This window comes from Ambystoma mexicanum, chromosome 9, assembly GCF_040938575.1.
Source record: "Ambystoma mexicanum isolate Mex_15411 chromosome 9, UKY_AmexF1_1, whole genome shotgun sequence".
NCBI lineage: Eukaryota > Metazoa > Chordata > Amphibia > Caudata > Ambystomatidae > Ambystoma > Ambystoma mexicanum.
In genome coordinates this window covers 710,535,712-710,553,332 of record NC_090931.1, presented here as the reverse complement: position 1 = coordinate 710,553,332, position 17,621 = coordinate 710,535,712, and the positions used below count along the sequence as shown (strand labels likewise).

General features: G+C 47.1%; 1 protein-coding gene across 2 annotated transcripts in view; it reads left to right on the top strand.

The window, feature by feature from the left end:
• C9H2orf80 (chromosome 9 C2orf80 homolog) overlaps positions 1-16,730 on the top strand; it is a 142,080-nt gene extending 125,350 nt beyond the window's left edge. For both annotated transcript variants that reach the window (XM_069615603.1, XM_069615602.1), the window contains one exon: positions 12,959-16,730. In XM_069615603.1, the coding sequence (XP_069471704.1) occupies positions 12,959-13,042 (84 nt within the window). In that variant the 3' untranslated portion in view covers positions 13,043-16,730. The remainder of the gene's footprint in view (positions 1-12,958) is intronic.
• Positions 16,731-17,621: the final 891 nt, after the last annotated feature.

Below are 17,621 nucleotides of genomic sequence, written 5' to 3'. Positions count from 1 at the left end.
TGATATGCTAATGTGTATTTCTCCTTTGTGAAAGGTAGTGTGAACTAAACCTAGTTGTATATACTTTTGAGCGGTCACCAGCCCATAGAACAAGGGAATTTGTCCTTGTTCATTCTCAGTTGAGGAGTTCCCATATTTTTGTATATTTTGAAAAACGTTAGGTATAATCTTGGATTTCTAATGGTAATTCAGATGTGAACCCCTTTCTCACTGTCCTTAGAGCAGCGCAACTTCAACTCACTGATGAGGCCCAACCAGGCTGAAACATGTGTCTGGGGGTTGCTGTTGGTACTCCTGTTCCAAGGAGAATTGCCTAGAGTTTAGGTGCTGGACTGTGTTTGTGAATGAGACCAGACTGTTATGCACATGGATATTTATTGTCTATGAATGCACAGTGGGCTACAATGATTGTAGACTCTTCTGAGTGGGAAACAACCCATAGAAGAAGTTATTTGTTTATGTTCGTCTCAGTCGTGGGATTCCAACATTTTTGGTGTCGGCGAATTGTTGTGGCGCAAGCCACAAATTTGCCAAAACTATTGATATAAAAGAGAGAGAGAGAGGGGGGCATGGGGCTCTGACTTGAGAATATTTGGTTGGCATAGCAACCAGCAATGCCACAGAATGAAATGGCCAACTCACTAAAATCTTTTTCCAAACTCCTCCCCTGTATTACCCAATGAGGAGCTCCCTAACAAGACTTGCTCCAATCAGCAGCTTTGCAAGAAGCAAGTCAGCCAGGCTTTCCATTTTCCAGCCGCTTAGTGAGTGGGCTATTTCGGGCTAATTCGGATACAATTGGGCTTTTTTGGGCTATTTCCAGCAGTGAATTTTATTTTTCGTCCCGAGGCTGCCTACCCGAGTGCTCATCAGTGGCTCCAGCATGAAATAAAACTATATAATCTTTATCCTGCTTAAACATTGCTATCCAACCTTTTTTCTACTGCTTTATCATGAAAGCTGTTTTCTGAGCTATCGTTCACCGTTCCATTGTGGTGCTGAGGATATGCTTGAGTTGGCCCTTAGTTTGTTTTCTTTCTCGGAGATAATTGATACTTATCCTGTGATGGGAATACAGGGATAGGAAGCAGCATGACTGAGCGGGCTGTTTTTCTTTAAGTTTCATGTGATTGGCTGGATGTGAGCATAAGATGCACTGAAATCTTTTTTCGAAGGACAGTATTTATTTATGTGACTGTTATTACTGTCAAAACTCAGACTGGTCATTCACCCCATAAGCAGCTGTTTGCTGCTGAGGGATATTTCAACAAGGGCATCAGCAATTTCTAATCCCAGGGATGATTGTCCCTCCCCTTGCTGTATCGATGCTCCTCCAAGCCCTGGCTTCCGTGGAGTTTCATTTTCTTGCAGGTCCCAAAGCTATCCTGAGAGGGGAGCATGCACTGCACCAGAGGGCCTCCCCCATCCCCACACTCTGTACACTAAACAGTCTCTCTACCCACACCCACCCTACCACCACTTTCCTCTCCTACCCCCACTTCCCCTATCCACACCCACCCAACGCCCACTCTCGCTACACCCATTCTCTCTACTCCCACCCACCCTTCCCCCACTCTCTCTACTCCCACCCACCCTTCCCCCACTCTCTCTACTCCCACCCACCCCACCCCCACTCTCTCTACTCCCACCCACCCTACCCCCACTCTCTCTACTCCAACCCACTCACCCTACCCTCCGATATCTCTACAACCCACCCACCCTACCCTCCACTCTCTCTAACACAACCCTACCCCTCCTCTATCTACCCCCAGCCACCTATCCAACCCCTCCTCGCTCTACCCTCACCCAACCACCCTACGCCTCCTCCCTCTACCCCCACCCACCCTAAACCTGCTCTCTCTACCCCTACACCACCCTTAATCTCTCTACTCCGACCCTACCCCTACTCTCTCTAACCCCACCAATGCCTACTTCTCTACCTCATCCACCCTACCCCTGCTCTCTATACCTACATCCACCCACCCTACCCCTGCTCTCTCTACCTCCACCCACCCACATTACCCCTGCTCATCCTACCCCTGCTCACTCTACCACCACCCACCCTATGCCCACACTCTCTACCATACCCCAGCTCTCTCTACAGGCATACCCCCACTCACTCTATCCCCACACACCCACCGTGCTCCCACTCTCACAACCTTCACCCACTCTCCCCACACTCTCACTACACCCACCCATCCACCCTTCCCCCACTCTGTTTACCCTCACCAACCCTACCACTACTACCCCACCCACCCTAACCCTGCTCTCTCTACCCCACCCACTCTACCCCCACTCTCTCTACCCCCACCCACCCTATGCCCACTCTCTCTACCCCCAACTACCTACCCTATGCCCACGGACCCCAACCCCACTCACCCATCTCCCACCCTCTGTATCACCACCAACGCTATCCCCACTCTCTCTACCCCATCTCTATCTCCACCACCCTACCCCTGCTCAATCTACCCCTGATCTCTCTACCCACACACTTTGACCCTACCCTACTCTCTCTAACCCACCCACCCTACCCCAGCACTCTCTACCCTCACCCGCCCTACCCCAGCTCTCTCTACCCTCACCCATCCACCTTACCCATGCTCTCTCTACCCCACCATACCCTCCCTACCCCTGCTCTCTCTACCCCCACCAACCTACCCCTTCTCTCGCTAGTCACACCCACCCACTGTACCTCCTCTCTCTATGCCCCACCCACCCTGCTCCTGCCCATCCTACCAGTGCTCTCTCTACCTCCACCCACCCACCTTACCCCTGCTCTCTCTGCCCCATCCACACACTCTACCCCTGCTCTCTCTACCCCCACCCACCCGACCCCTGCTCTCTCTAGCCCCATCCACGCACCCTACTCCTACCCACCCTACCCCTTCTCTCTCTACCATACCTCAGCTCTCTTTACAGGTATACCTCCACTTTCTCCACAGGCACCCCCCCGCCCTACCCTCGCACACTCTAGCCCCCATTCTACCCCTGCTCTTTCTACACCTACCCATCCTACCCCTGCTCTGTCTACCTCCACTCTGTTTACCCCACCCACCCGACCCCTACTCTCTTTACCCCCAGCCACCCATCCTAACCCTGTTCACTCTATCTGACCCACCCTACTCCCACTCTCTCTACTCCAAACTACCTGCCCTAGCCCCACTCTTGCTAACCCCACCCACTTTACCCCCACTCCCTGTACCTATCCACTCACCCTACCTCCACTCTCTTTATTCCTTTATTAACTACCTACCACATTCCCAATCTCTCTACCCCACCCAACCCCACTCTCGCTACCCTCTCTCCCCCCAAATCCCCACTCTCTGTACCCAATCCTCTCTACCAGCACCCACCCACCCTACCCTTGTTCTCTCTATGAACTCCCACCTACCCTACCACCACTCTCTCTACCCCCTCCCACCCTATCCCTGCTCTCTCTACCCCATGCACCCACCCTAAGCCCCTTCTCTGTACAGGCACCCACCCTACCTCAGCTCTCCCTAATCCCACACACCCACCCTACCCCCCTCTCTTTACCCCTTCCCACCCACCCAGCCCCACTCTACCACCACCCAATACCTCTGCTCTATCTACCCCCACCAACCCTAGCACCGCTCCCTCTACACCCACCCACCATACCACAGGTCACTTTAGATCCCCCACCCTGTCCACCCCTACTCTACCACTGCTCTGTCTATCCCCGCCCACCCTACTCTCTCTACCCCCAATCAACCACCCTAACTCTTCCCTCTGTACTCCAACCACCTAGACTACCCCCCTCACTCTCGCCACCCCATCTCTCTACCAGATCCACACTATCTCAAAAACACAATACCCTTCCCTCTACTCTACATACCCCCCACTCACCCTGTCCCCACTCTCTGCACCCCCACCCACCCTACCCCCATCCCACTACCACCACCCACCCACCTTACCCCCACTCTCTACCCAACCCTCTCTCCACAACACCCCTACTCTCTCTATCCCATCCTATCTACCCCCCACCCCACATCTGCTCACTATCGTCACCCACCCACCAAACATCAGCTCTCTCTACCCCACCCACACTACCCCTGCTCTCTCTTCCCCCAACCTAACCCTGCTCTCTCTACCCCCACCCACTCACCCTACCCCTGCTCTTTCTACCCCAATTCACCCCCTCTACCCCTGCTCTCTCTACCCCATCCACTGACCTACCCTACCCCCACTCTCTCTACCCCAACTACCTACCCTATCCCCACTCTCTAACCCCACTCACCCTAACCTGACTCTGTATTGCCACACTCTCAACAAAATTCCCTCTCCATACCCCTGCTCTACCCACCCTTACCCACCCACTCACACTATCTCTGCTCTACCCACCCTAACCCACCCACTCACACTATCCCTGCTCTCTCTACCACCACCCACCTGACCACTGCTCTCTCTAGCCCCATCGAACCCCCCTACCCACCCTACACCTAGCCATCCTACCCCTGCTCCGTCTACCTCCACTCTGTTTACCCCACCCACCCTACCCCTACTCTCTCTACCACACACACCCATCCTAACCCTGTTCACTCTATCCAACCCACCCTAATCCCACTCTCTCTACCCCCATCCACCCTACCCCCACTCTCTCTATGTTAGGCATAATCACATGCAGTACCCTTGGGGAACACTACATGCAATTAAGACTACAAGTGCCAGTACAAGTTCACCTTTGGTACAAGCCTGTACTACACAGTTATGTGGTAGCAGTGGCTGAGCATCCAGACTTATCTCACGAGTTGAGTGAGCAGTAGAACGAGTTACACATCGGACCAACAAACACAGTGATTCAAACAAACACTTACTCAAGATTTCTTGGTAAAAGAATATACATTTATTTACACAGTCAGTTTGAAAACATTACACTAGCAAGAGCAGCTCAATATCATATACTAATACAACCACAAATACACGACCAATAAGTTACTGAACAAGTTCAGCTCCCCTGAAGTGGGAGCAAAATGGCACTTCAGATACTTTTTAAAAGGGGTAAAAAGACAATGTTATAAGAATCAGTAGCACAAATACTTTCATAGGCAGGGCAAAGGGTTTCAGTGAACTACAACCAGCAATTCAGTTCATAGGCCTGGCCAAAATCAATGGTTCAGAGTCTTTGTATAGGATAGCACAGTTCTGGTAATAAACGGTTAAGTCTTTGCCACAGAGTTTAGAAGAATTTGGCTAGGTGAAAAGTTAGACAAATATTTAGGGAAGGACAAGCCTTCGAAGTCGGGAAAGTTTCACAAACTTTCGTAGTGCCGAAAAGATTTCTGGACTGCATGTAGTGGCCGAAAAGATTTCTGGACCGCATTTGCACAGTACCTTTAAAGTGAAGAAGAGCTGTAGCTGAGGCAGTTGTTCCTGGCAGTTCGATCAGATCTCGCAGTTCTTGACCTTCAGTCATGGGGACAAGAAGGAGGACGTTGGGAGGTTCCTGCATTGCCCAGGGATGAGGCCACAAGCTTGGCAAAACGTTGGTTTAAGGTGTGAGTGCCTTAAAGCCCACAAGCTGGTTTCCTTCCCGCTGGCTATCCGGTTTTAAACAGCACTCTGAAGAAAATTTGTCCAGGATCGGGAGGTGTCCAGGTGGCTTGGTAGTTGATTGTTCCCACCAAACTCAAGGGAAGAAGTTAACCTTGAAGGGCTTCTCTGTCTATGGAGTTTCAGGCAATTCGGACCTGCCGGTCGTCCAGGAGTTGCAGCAGTCCTCTTCCTTCAGCTCGTTTTCGGTTCTTTCATTCCAGTGGTCGACTCTGCTTTCCAAGTCCCCGAGACCTGCTTTTAAACAGTTTCCCCCCATTCATTCCAGCCTGGCTGTCACTCACACAGCAGGGTGGCTGTCCTTGCCGGATAGACAGCCGGCCAATCACGCCAGAGTGCATTTAGGTCTCCTAGGAGACTAAGCACAGGGAGTTTTGGGCACCTCCCTCACATCTATCCACCCCAGAAACTCAGGATCCGGAGGAGGGCTTCAGCACTGAAGCCCGTCAAAGGTCAATGAACAAAGGGACCAAACCTGGTTTGGCGCGCGGAGACAAACACAGGAAGGACCTTTCCTAAAAGTAATGGCGAAAAAAGTTGACCGGAGTCTGTTTTTACAAATAGGTATGGGGCGCCATATTGGAAAACATGGCTGACCCGATTTTTAGCTACCGTTGTTCGCGGTCAGGAAAAATCATGGTAGTTTTATCTAAACAACTGCCACCAGCCATTTAAAGTAGGAAAGGGTAACATTTGACTGTTACATGAGTGTTTTGACTAGGGTGAATTGGGTCTGTAAATTTAAAGAGACTAGTAAAGTCAATTTAACTTTACATGCTCTGGGAGACAGTAGTCAGTCCCAGAGAAGGTATTTAAACCTTGGGAAGTCTGAAAGACATCCTTGTGCCACTGCACTGAAGGTGCTGTGTGACACAGAAAAAGATGATGCCTATGGAGTTGTAATAAAACTACATAACCAAAGAACACAGAAGTAAAACACTTCAAAATGCATGTAAGAGTGGGAAAAAAGGCTTGCACTCTACCCAGGTAAAAAATAAAATCCTAGAAATCCAGCAAAGTTGCTGGGGGTCTCAAAAGGTAAGGGAAATTAGAACATTCTTGAGAATTCTCCCTAACACTCTACCCCCAACTACCTGCTCTAGCCCCACTCTTGCTAACCCCACTCACCCTAGCCCCACTCTCTGTACCTATCCACTCACCCTACCCCCTCTACTCCCAACTACCTACCCTACCTCCACATTCTCTACCCCACATACCCTACCCCTACCCAACCCCACTCTCTCTACTCCACCCTCTGTCCCCCAAAAACCACACTCTGCACCCATCCTCTCTACCAGCACCCACCCATTCTACCCTTGCTCTCTTTGTGAACACCCACCTACTCTACCACCACTCTCTCTACCCTCTCCCATCCTATTCCCGTTCTCTCTACCCCATGCACCCACCCTAAGCCTGCTCTCTCTACAGGCATCCATCCTACCCCTGCTTTCCCTAATCCCACACACCCACTCTACCCCACTCTCTCTACCCCTTCCCACCTACCCAACCCCACTCTCCCACCACCCACACACCATACCCCCGCTTTATCTACCCCCACCCACCCTACCCCGCTTCCTCTACCCCCTCTACACCCACCCACCCTACCACAGGTCACTCTAACCTCCCACCCTACCACCACTCTGTCTGCCCCTACCGACCTACCCTACCACTGCTCTGCCTATCCCCACCCACCCTACTCTCTCTACCCCTTTAACCACCCCAACTCTTACCTCTATACCCCACCCACCTACCCTACCCTTACTCTCTCTAATCACACCCTCTCTACCTCCACCCATACTACCCCCCCACTCTCCGCACCCCATCTACCATCCCGAACCACACTATCTCTAACCCAATACCCTTCCCTCTACTCTGTGTACCCCCGCTCACCTTGTTCTCACTCTCTGCACCCCCACACACCCTACCCCCAATCCCACCACCACCACCCACCCACCTTACCCCCGCTCTCTACCCCAACCTCTCTCCCCCAACAATCCCACTCTCTCTATCCCATCCTCTCTACCCCCACCCTCCCTACCCCTGCTCTCTATCCCCACCATACGCCAGCTCTCTCTACCCACCCACCCTACCCCTGGCCTCTCTTCCCACAACCTAACCATGCTCTCTCTCCCACCCCACTCACCCTACCCCTGCTCTTTCTACCCCCACTCACCCACTCTACCTCTGTACTCTCTACCTCATCCACTGACCCACCCTACCCCCTGCTCTCTCTATGACCACCCACCCACCCTACCCCTGCTCTATCTGCCCCCCACTACCCACCCTACCTCAGCCCTCTCTACCCCATAAACCCACCCTACCGCTGCTCTTTCTACCCCCACTCACCCACTCTACTGCTGTTCTCTCTACCCCATCCACCGACCCACCCTACCCCTACTCTCTCTACCCCCACTCACCATACCATCACCCTTTCTACCCCATCAACCCACCCCACCTCCTCTCTACTCCACCCTCTCACTCTATCTCTACCACCATGCACCCACCCTACCTCTCTCTCTAGCCCCACCCACTTACCCCCTCTCTGTACCTCCACCCATCCTACCCCTCTTTCTCTACTAACCCTACTCTTCTCTCTTTACCTCCACCATGCACCCCCCCTCTCTGGCTTCACCCAACCTACACCCTTTATCCCCCACACACCTTATTCCACTCTCCCTATCCCGTCTCATCTTCCCTCCCACTCTCTTTATTTCTTACCCTCTCACTCTGACCCATCCTTGCTCATATTTCCTCTTGCTCATCATCAATCACCCTCTGTCAATGGGTTCCTCCCTTGCTCCATTCCCCATCTCATCCTGCACCCCTTATAACATCCTCATTTGAAACTTTGCACTCTTCTCCTTGCACCCAGGTGCCTATAAAAGCACCATGCAAAGAACATTGGTAAACGCCAAAACGATTGGCACTGCCAATGCTTGTTGTATATGTCCCAAAACTTCTACTCTGTACGTGTGAGGCTCTTTCAATGTTGTGGAACACAACATTTTTCTATTGCGGTTTCTGAATGGTTAATTATGGCAAAAGCTGTGCTCAAATTGATAAAATCTTTCTTTTCAAAGATAATCCAATAAGCTAGAACTTGTCTTTGGCATACTTCATTGTGGAGTTCCATAAGGATCCTCCAGTTCCTTGCTTCTTTCCAATCAAAACATTAACATTGTGGTTGCCGTCACCAGACATCACCAGCTAGACCCCCAGACATATGCAGATGACATTAAGCATGTGGAATAGGGTGGGGGACAAGTGGGAGGGACCTAGATCCCCTGATACTGACCCTAATATTCGTTAAGAGGTGCCTGGAGACCATGTAAAATGGCAGTGGTGCGCAGTATAAGTCCCAATAACATAACAGAACATAACAAAGGAGGGAGTGATTGAGGGAGCATTAGTTTTTACTGAATGGTATTGATACTGAAATCTCTGGGCTCTGCAGAGTTAACCAAAAGTAGCTCCAAACACATGCGCTCAGGTTTCAGGGTGTTCTGTAGATCATATCAATTGCTGATCGAAGTTTGTTATTTATGCCATCAAATGTCAATGTGAACAAGTGTTTATAGGAATTACTATAAGGGAATTCAGGATATGGGAACACATGTCATCTATCGGGAGCCAGGACACCAACTTGCCCCTAGCCCAGCACTAGCAGAAGAATCACCAGTGGGGTGACAAAAAAAACATTTGGTTCTTAGGTCTCAAGAAAGTGACGCTGGGAGCTAGGGGTGAGGGGGGTAATAAGAACTTATGCTGAGGCAAGAAGAAGCCAAATTAATTTGCAATTTTAGAACGGTTGAGAGGGGTCTGAATTCAGACAACGAGATGTCTTCTTTTTTGTAAATATGAGAATCAGTTAGAATTACTTTAGAACCAATTAGGAGCAAGAAAAGTCATAATGGCAGTAATTCAGCGGTTTGCATTTGCATTTGAAACATTAGATTGTGTTGGAATCTACACACAGAATATGAGATAAAATGAATCATGTAAAATTACTCTAGAAATTCAGTAGCTCGCACTTGTACATCACACCTTAATGTAATTTGTAATACGAACATACTGTTCTTATGACTTCAGTCTTTACACTATTCACAACAATTAACAATTAAGAACGGAATGAGTAAGAGTGTTTTTATCTCCATCACGGAGGCAGGGTGTAGGGTAATAGTGTTTACAATGTAAACTTTTATCCAAACAAATACAAGATATGACAGGTCGGTTTAACATTAAAATTAACGTTTGGATAATATGATGGTAAATGTATAAATTCTATGTCTATAGAACTGACTTTGAATGAACAGAGACTTAAAGAGCGAGGTTTATCCTCAAGTACGGTAACGAGATAAGCATTTCCAATAGGAAACTGCATTGAAACCAAAGCATGGCGGGCAGAATAACAATGAAGGTAGGACTATGCAGGTTGCCATGACAATGAGGAAATAACATAATACTGCCGAAAAGGAGTCCACGTTGGAACGCGGACCAGATCACACGAACGGCAGGGGCCAGAACTTTAGAGGGAAGCCCTTAGCCTGACAGTGAAGTGCAACATAGAGAGCGCTCTTCTCAGTCATAAACACGAGTATAATAATAATCTTACGCAGTGCATTTACTTTCGTTAACAAAGATTACAAATGGAAATAAGTGCGCGAGGGACATTTAAACTTCATGCATTAACTAGCCTTCCGAACATATGGTCAGAGACAAACGTGCAGTAAAAGATTAGATGGAATTTATCAAGGCATACCCCTTTATCTAAAATAAATGATAAAATGATTAGGCTAGAGACTCCATTTTTCTTTAACAAATGCAAGTGCAAGCTAGATCATCATATGGAGAATTTGTTCTGTAATACCCAGCACACTAATGCGATTTGCATATATGAACTGGAGGTAATCAATTGATTCATATTAGGAATTGGCCACTGACAATATGTTTATTTGGCAGGTTGGGATTGAACCCATGACTTTTTCATTTTCACAAAGACTATTTATGCATCAAGATACAGTTATTGGGTAAGAGTAAACTATTGTAACTCACTTTCAAGCACACAACATGGATGATGTCTAGGGCACATGCATTGACCTTTTTTCTTTTTGTTTTCTTGTTTATTTTTTGTACTCTTTTACCTAATATAGCCTTCCCTCTCCACCTCCTTTTATGTCTGTGACAATTGGAATGTTTTTTTTGTTGTTGTTTTTTTCGCATATGGGTTATCATAATTTGATGGAACGCTATTTGGTTTTGTCAAAATAATAACGTGGCATTTAAACGTGTATTGATATACTATGGAAATGCATATATCTAATTTTTGCTCGGTGTACTTTTTGCGGTTTGATATTCATGTCTTTCATCCTTTGGTAACTTGCAATTTTCTGCACATGTTGGGTACTTTTATTTTTTCTTTCATGTAATTTATGTATTGTAATTTTAAGACCGGCCCTGGTTTGAGAAAGGCAGTGTTTCCCGCCGAAACATGGTTATCACAAAGGGTATTTGCACAGAAATATAAAGCACCACCAAACAATGATTTGAGTGGTCTTCATACAAAATATTGGGGGTCATTACGAGTATGGAGGTAGGGGGTTAACTGCACCGGTAAGGATGCCGGTGCCGTTAACCCCCCAACCGCCCATTCCAAGGTCCCTTAGCGGGTCCTATTAGGGCCGGCTGGTTTTACCAGCCGCCCTTAGCGGGACCCGTTACGGGCCCGCTATTTGCGGGGGCCGTTATTAGCTCCTTCCCCATTCCCATTGAGCCCTATGGGGGCTCGAATGGGAATGGGGAATGGTTTTCAGAATGGGGACTTACCGGGTCCTCCAAGGTTGGAATGACCCGGTAAGTCCCCATTCCGACTACCCGGACCAGGACACGGGTTTGGAGGCAGCCATGGTGCTAACAGCACCATGGCTGCCTCCAAACTCGTAATGACCCCCATTGTGTGGACCTTCATTTTTTCTTGGCGCATGAAACTAATATGAAGCAACATTATATTATCTGTTCTGTAGAACAGGTGAAACATTCCAGGCCACTGGGCGATTTATTCAGCCACACACTGGCTTCTATAGTCATGCAAGTGCCATCAGTTAGCAATCACATTACCAGATCCCTGCCCGCATTACTCAGTGCCTGGATCAGAACACAGGAGTCAACTTAGTAGGGGCCTCGTCTGACCAGACTTTACTTTTGTGATTATCTTTATTTAGGGGACCACCAAAACCCCAGGAAACATCGTAAACAAAGAAGCTAAGATCAACCTATAGATAAAGCAAATGCAACATATACATCCTTCATTTAGGAACCTATATTGGATTATAGTCAAACTGCAATTCAGACATAAGTTACTGAGATATGCAATAGAGTCTTTTAAAAGACTGTTGCAATGCACCAAAGAGCCAGGATTACAAGAGCCTTCCCAAATGTGTCCTTGATATGTTGTGTTATGTTAATATGCTTTTGTACTGAACCAGAAACCCCATCTTAGTGGTCTCAGAGCCCCTAGGCTTATCTGTGGAGTGCCGTACTGTGCCCCTGCCAGGAGTATCCAGACCTAGGTCTACTGGAAGAAAGAAAATAAGCGAGGGGACGATAAGAGGATCGGAGAGCCGGAAATCGATGCTATCATGGGTGCTTGTCAGTCTTGTTTGGTCGACAACCGTTCTGGAAAAAGGAAGAGGCCAATATGTCCTCAAGTCTTGTGCTAACTGGGTTGCATTTCCAAGGCAGATTTGGAGAATTGTAAGTTAGTTCACAATGTAATGTTAGAGGCATATGGAGTCAGGAGTATGCTTGGGCAATCCTGGAAGTTTGGTGGCTTCTATATGTGCTAGCAAAAACTCAACCGTGGTTCCAAAATACCACAGAGATGGGGATGCCAGACGTTTGCTGCAGACTTTTATTGTTCTAATGGGCTCCAAAAAGCACTCACAGGTATCAGTGAACACAGAATGTATAAGACACACACTTAAATAACCCCTCTCTCAACGAAGGCATGCAGCATGGCATACAATGCACAAGACTTGATTTCAGGAATTAGACGCTGCCAACTGTTGTATATATTAGAAATGGTAACCGGAAGTGACTGGTGTAGAGTGGAGGCAATGTCCTAAACTGTCATTCTTCCCATTCTGAAACTGCCCATATGTGTATTTGGAGGAGCAGGCTTCTGCCACACCCTGTCGGCGTGGCATGACAGCTACTGGTGCTGTCAAATAATTGATAAGCCTTTTGGTTGGTGCTTTGGACCCTTGCAGAAGGAGCGTCAGGTCTGTTGTCTCCCCCCGTATTGCTCAGCCTTGCTAATGAATGATATTCAAATAGACTGTCAAACTTACCATATAAGTTGAACCCCTGTTTGAACTTTTCTGACTTGCAGGACATTGGAGACAAGGAAGTGAATGAGGAGAACATAGGGGAGGATCCGGAAACAGACGAAGAGGCAGCAGGAAATGCAGCATAAAGTGGATCACAAGGCGGCCTGGCAACTTACTGCTCAGCGTCCATTGTTCTCAAGTGTGCTATTTCCATAGAACTACAATGTATTTATTTGTCAACGCGAATGACATGTTGTACTTACATGTATCCTTTCTAAACTTCACATGGTACTATCCCCTCATATGCCCAATCACGCATGTCTAACCCTTATTTGCATGGAAGCTACACCCTCATAATATATCTACCTATCACTTTAGGTTTTGCTAGGTGTCTCTCCACAGCTGATTGGCTGATAGCCCCAAACCTGGTTGTATCTCTCCTCCATGGTGTGACAGATGCCCTCTCTGTGTCACTACCAAGCCCTGCCCCATTGTGGCCATGCAACCTCTTTCTTCCCACACCCCCCGACCCATGGAGGAAGGACTATGCAACGGAGTCAGGACAGAAGTATAGGGGGGAAGCAATGGCAGCAACAGCAAGCAACAAAATAAGCAACTGTCCCAGCGATATCCATGGGTCATTCAAGATAGGGAGTGCCACATGTAGCAGGGGAGATGCAGTCAAGGAGTTTTGTAGGTCTTGAAATAGTAAGTGAATCTTCCCTGGAAGACTTAGAGTGAGCCATGAAGCAAACCCAATGGGTTCAATAGTCACACCAGGACTACCTGCCTACCGATGCCAGAGCTCCGAATAACGTGATTGGACGGATATAGCCCACTGTTGAAAAAAAAACCCTAGCAGTACTTAGTACTGCCGGTGTGTGTAATGTCAGTCCTCTATTTGCATATACACCCTTTTCAGTTGCACTGATTGGTATTCCCCCACTTCCCTCCCTCACACAATTGCTTACTTTTTCAGGTGGATTTAATATGTGTAACACCGACAATCGCTGAATTATTTGTCTTCTGTTTTAGGGAAGCTGCTACTCTAAAAATGGAAAAGAGTTCTGCAACCTTTGGCTCTCCAGTTGCTTTGGACTGCAACTCCAATCTGCCCTATCCTGCATAGTCAATGGCGAGGGATCACGTGGATCATAGTCAAAACATCTGGAGAGCAGGTTCCCAGACCCTTAGCCACTCAGTCTGCCTTACAACGTACTCAGCAAATTAATTCAGTTTGGTAAGAAAGACGCGGAGACTTCATATCCTCCTGGATATGGAAACGACTTTGAGGGTCCTACCAATCCCAATAATGGCCTGTCTGGCTTAGGAGCGACCTTTTCTGGTGAATGTGTCACCAAGGTATTCAGTGTTTACCATTAACTAAAGTAGGTGACTGTTTACGTGGTTTGTAGCTCCACCGGACAGGACAAATCTGGTCAAGTTTCCAGGGTGTCCGCAAGGCCTACCTTTAAGGGAATGGAAGTAAGTGGAGATTATTTTCATAGTTGTTGGTAAAATGTAAAAGCCTACTAGACTTTACTATTCAGTGAGTTGACATGCCAAGCACTAGGTGCACATCTGCATAAGCAAAGAGCTCCTGTTAGGCACAGGAAGACTACTGAATCTGCCGTCAGCAGTAGCATGCATTCAATCAAGCGTAGGATAGCAGCTCATAGCAGATTGGTCATGAAAGAATGTGCGGTGTTTGACATGATCCTTTCGTTTGTGAACTGCTCTCACATTTATCAGTTCTTTAATAAGAGACATTTAGCTTTAACCGATTTTTTCACACCACCAGAAAGGCACCCTGTATGCAGAATGTGCATGTGTCATCCTGGAGGGTTTCGCAGTGATTAAAAGTTTCTGTGGTAGTGGAAGGGTCCACAGGACCAGACCTATGCAGGATGGTGTGCAGGCTGAGGTTCAAGAGGGTTCTCACTCAGCATGAAAACATTATTGCTACGGTCAATCCATTCTCTTCTTAGTTTTGGCTATTTGGTGGTGCCCGTCAGTAAGCCGAAATGGTTACAATGGAGTACAGACCAAAGGGAGATACGTGGGTATTGGTTAGTTATTATACACCAATTGACTGCACAAGACCAGGAAATACCTATAACTAGGACCACTCATTACCTGACCCAACCAGCCCAAAACACATATTCCTGGGGCTTTCTTTGATATGGCGTTATCAAGCAGTAATATCAAACGTGGTGCTGTATTATTTCTGAGCAGTCTTCTGAGTGCTAATGGCTTAATTGCAGCTGTAAGTATGCTACTGGTGTGATAAGAATGTCTGAACTAAGTCTGCCCTCAGTCATTTGATTTATACTCGGTATGTGTGTCCTTACATCTGCTCCTGGCACTCACGCCCTCTTAAAAAGAAGCACTGGCAAAGCCAACAGTTCTGACTTGTGTATGTGTATTAGGTAGTCACTTGCCAAGCACTGCTATCATATGCGCAGGTACTCACATCATATTCCAGCTTTGCCAGCTTAATGCCAAGTTGAACCTTTATGGCAGTGCCTGGCAAATGCCTATGCCATGCCTTCGCAAAAGCCCAAACTATGGCTTTGCCAAACTTGTTTGCCCTGATGGTTGGACCAACCACTGAAAATGAGCCAAGTACAGTTTTCTGCGGCATGGAGACACATACTTTAATTATTACATTCAATACTATATGTATGTTTCAATAGACGGTACTTGCACTTTGAAGAGACACTTAAAACATAATGTGTGCTGGGTATTTATGTAGCATATTCTGAGACTAATGCACTCAAACCCGTTTGTTGCCCACTTGAACGCATTTTGGTGGGCTGGATTTTTAACAATGATTGTAGCCCTTTCTGTCACGTGAATGAGCTTCAGGGTCTACTTTCCATTCAATAATGACAGTGAGTAATTACCAGAATATGTCCTTTATCTAGATTTCCATGACAATCTTAATACATGTAAGCAACAAAGAATGGCATCAGACAAATATTGATGCAAACTGAAAATGTTCTCTCAGTTCTATTTGACCAGCACATGCAACACAGGGCCTGTACTGGTTGCTCGGCCTGTATTGGTTGGTTTTATTCATGCATTCCAGGAGCACCTTTCAAATGACTGCCAGCAGAGTTACTAACTCCTAACCTTGTGATCTGAGTCTCATTAATGCCAAATTAATTGGATCTTTTACATGCTGCTTCGCCGGCACAGGCCCAAATAAAACAATATCTGAACTGCACCGATGCTCAGACTTGGACCCCACCCATCTATGATAATAGGTCCATTGATTTTCAAATTTTGCGCTGAGAAAAAAGAAAATATCCAGTGCAAAGTGAGTGGAAAGTTAATTTTGTACTGCGAAAATGACTTTGCCCTGCAAAAATACACTTTGCACAATTCCACGAATCAGGGTGTGTGTCAGCATTGCAAACTCACTGTTCAACAGTGCAAACTCACTTTGCACCATCCAAAAAATTCCATGAATCGGGCACTAAGTGTCAGATGGGTTAAATACTGTATTTTGCACCTCTTTATCAGCATTTCAAAAAGTGTGTGGCACATTTAAACATGTTGCATTCTACAAAATTTGTTTCAAGCGCAAAATCACAATAACCTTTATGGTCTTCATACTGCTTAGAAACAAACATGTTTTGTAGATTTACAAATATCAATCTAGAATGATCTGATTTGTGTATTTTTTTTTACTTCCCCAAGCACCTTAGCTTATAATTCTACAAAACGGGGCAAGTCTAGTGGTGGTATTTCAGAAAAAAGTATATATGTATAGGCAATGTAATGGAGACATTGAGCAGAGTTATGTTAAATAAAGGCATTTTAAAATGGGTTGCTGTGGATGAGTGATTTGTGCCTCTGGGACCTCTGTTAAGATATTTGTAAGAAAAGCTATAGCTAATGTTCATGGTGTGTGAACTATCCCTTCACCCCTTCATACATGATCATATATGAGATATTTAAATGGGCCCTACAATTCTCCCCTCTGCGACTGCTGACTTAGCCCTAACTTTGGATCCACATATATCTTCCCGATGCCCATCTGCCGGCCCCAGCTTATCAATCATACTAGTCTGCCATCCAGCGATGGGTTCTCACAGTCCCCTCTCCTGCATCTGGATGGCTGGCTTACCCCTTCATCGAGGTCTATTTTTTAATGTCATTGTTGTTTTGTTAGGTGCCTTATTGCAACGCACTCACTTTACAGCACATTTCAGCATATGTATGAGAAGGAATGAATGGGAAATGGTGGAGGGGCAGTGCTTTAAGTGGGGTTGTAAATTGTGGGGTGGTTCTTGTTAGGAGGCGTGGCCTAAGTAAGAGAGCTTAGGCTATGCCCCCAACAAGAGACCCCACCACCAACGCATATCAAAGGAAGGACCCTTGACTGGGTATCCAAACTAAACTGCAACATCAACATTACCAATATCGTCCCACAATCCTGGACAGATCATCACTTAATACATTTCTCTGTCGCATTAGACCTCCCCAGCCCCAAGCCTAATAATATGGCACCGCCTCTCCCTACCAGAAGTAAGAAGACCATCACTGCTGAAAAACGTATCCCTCTTCTCCTCCCTGCCATCTCTTGAATGGAAAATAACAACCCTGACGCATAGCTCTCAACTCACACGCTTTTGGCGGGTGTCACCCGCCTAGTAAAGGGCTGACTCACCTGCCAAGCCTCCTGCACGCCCATTCACTCCAATGGGCATCTCACCC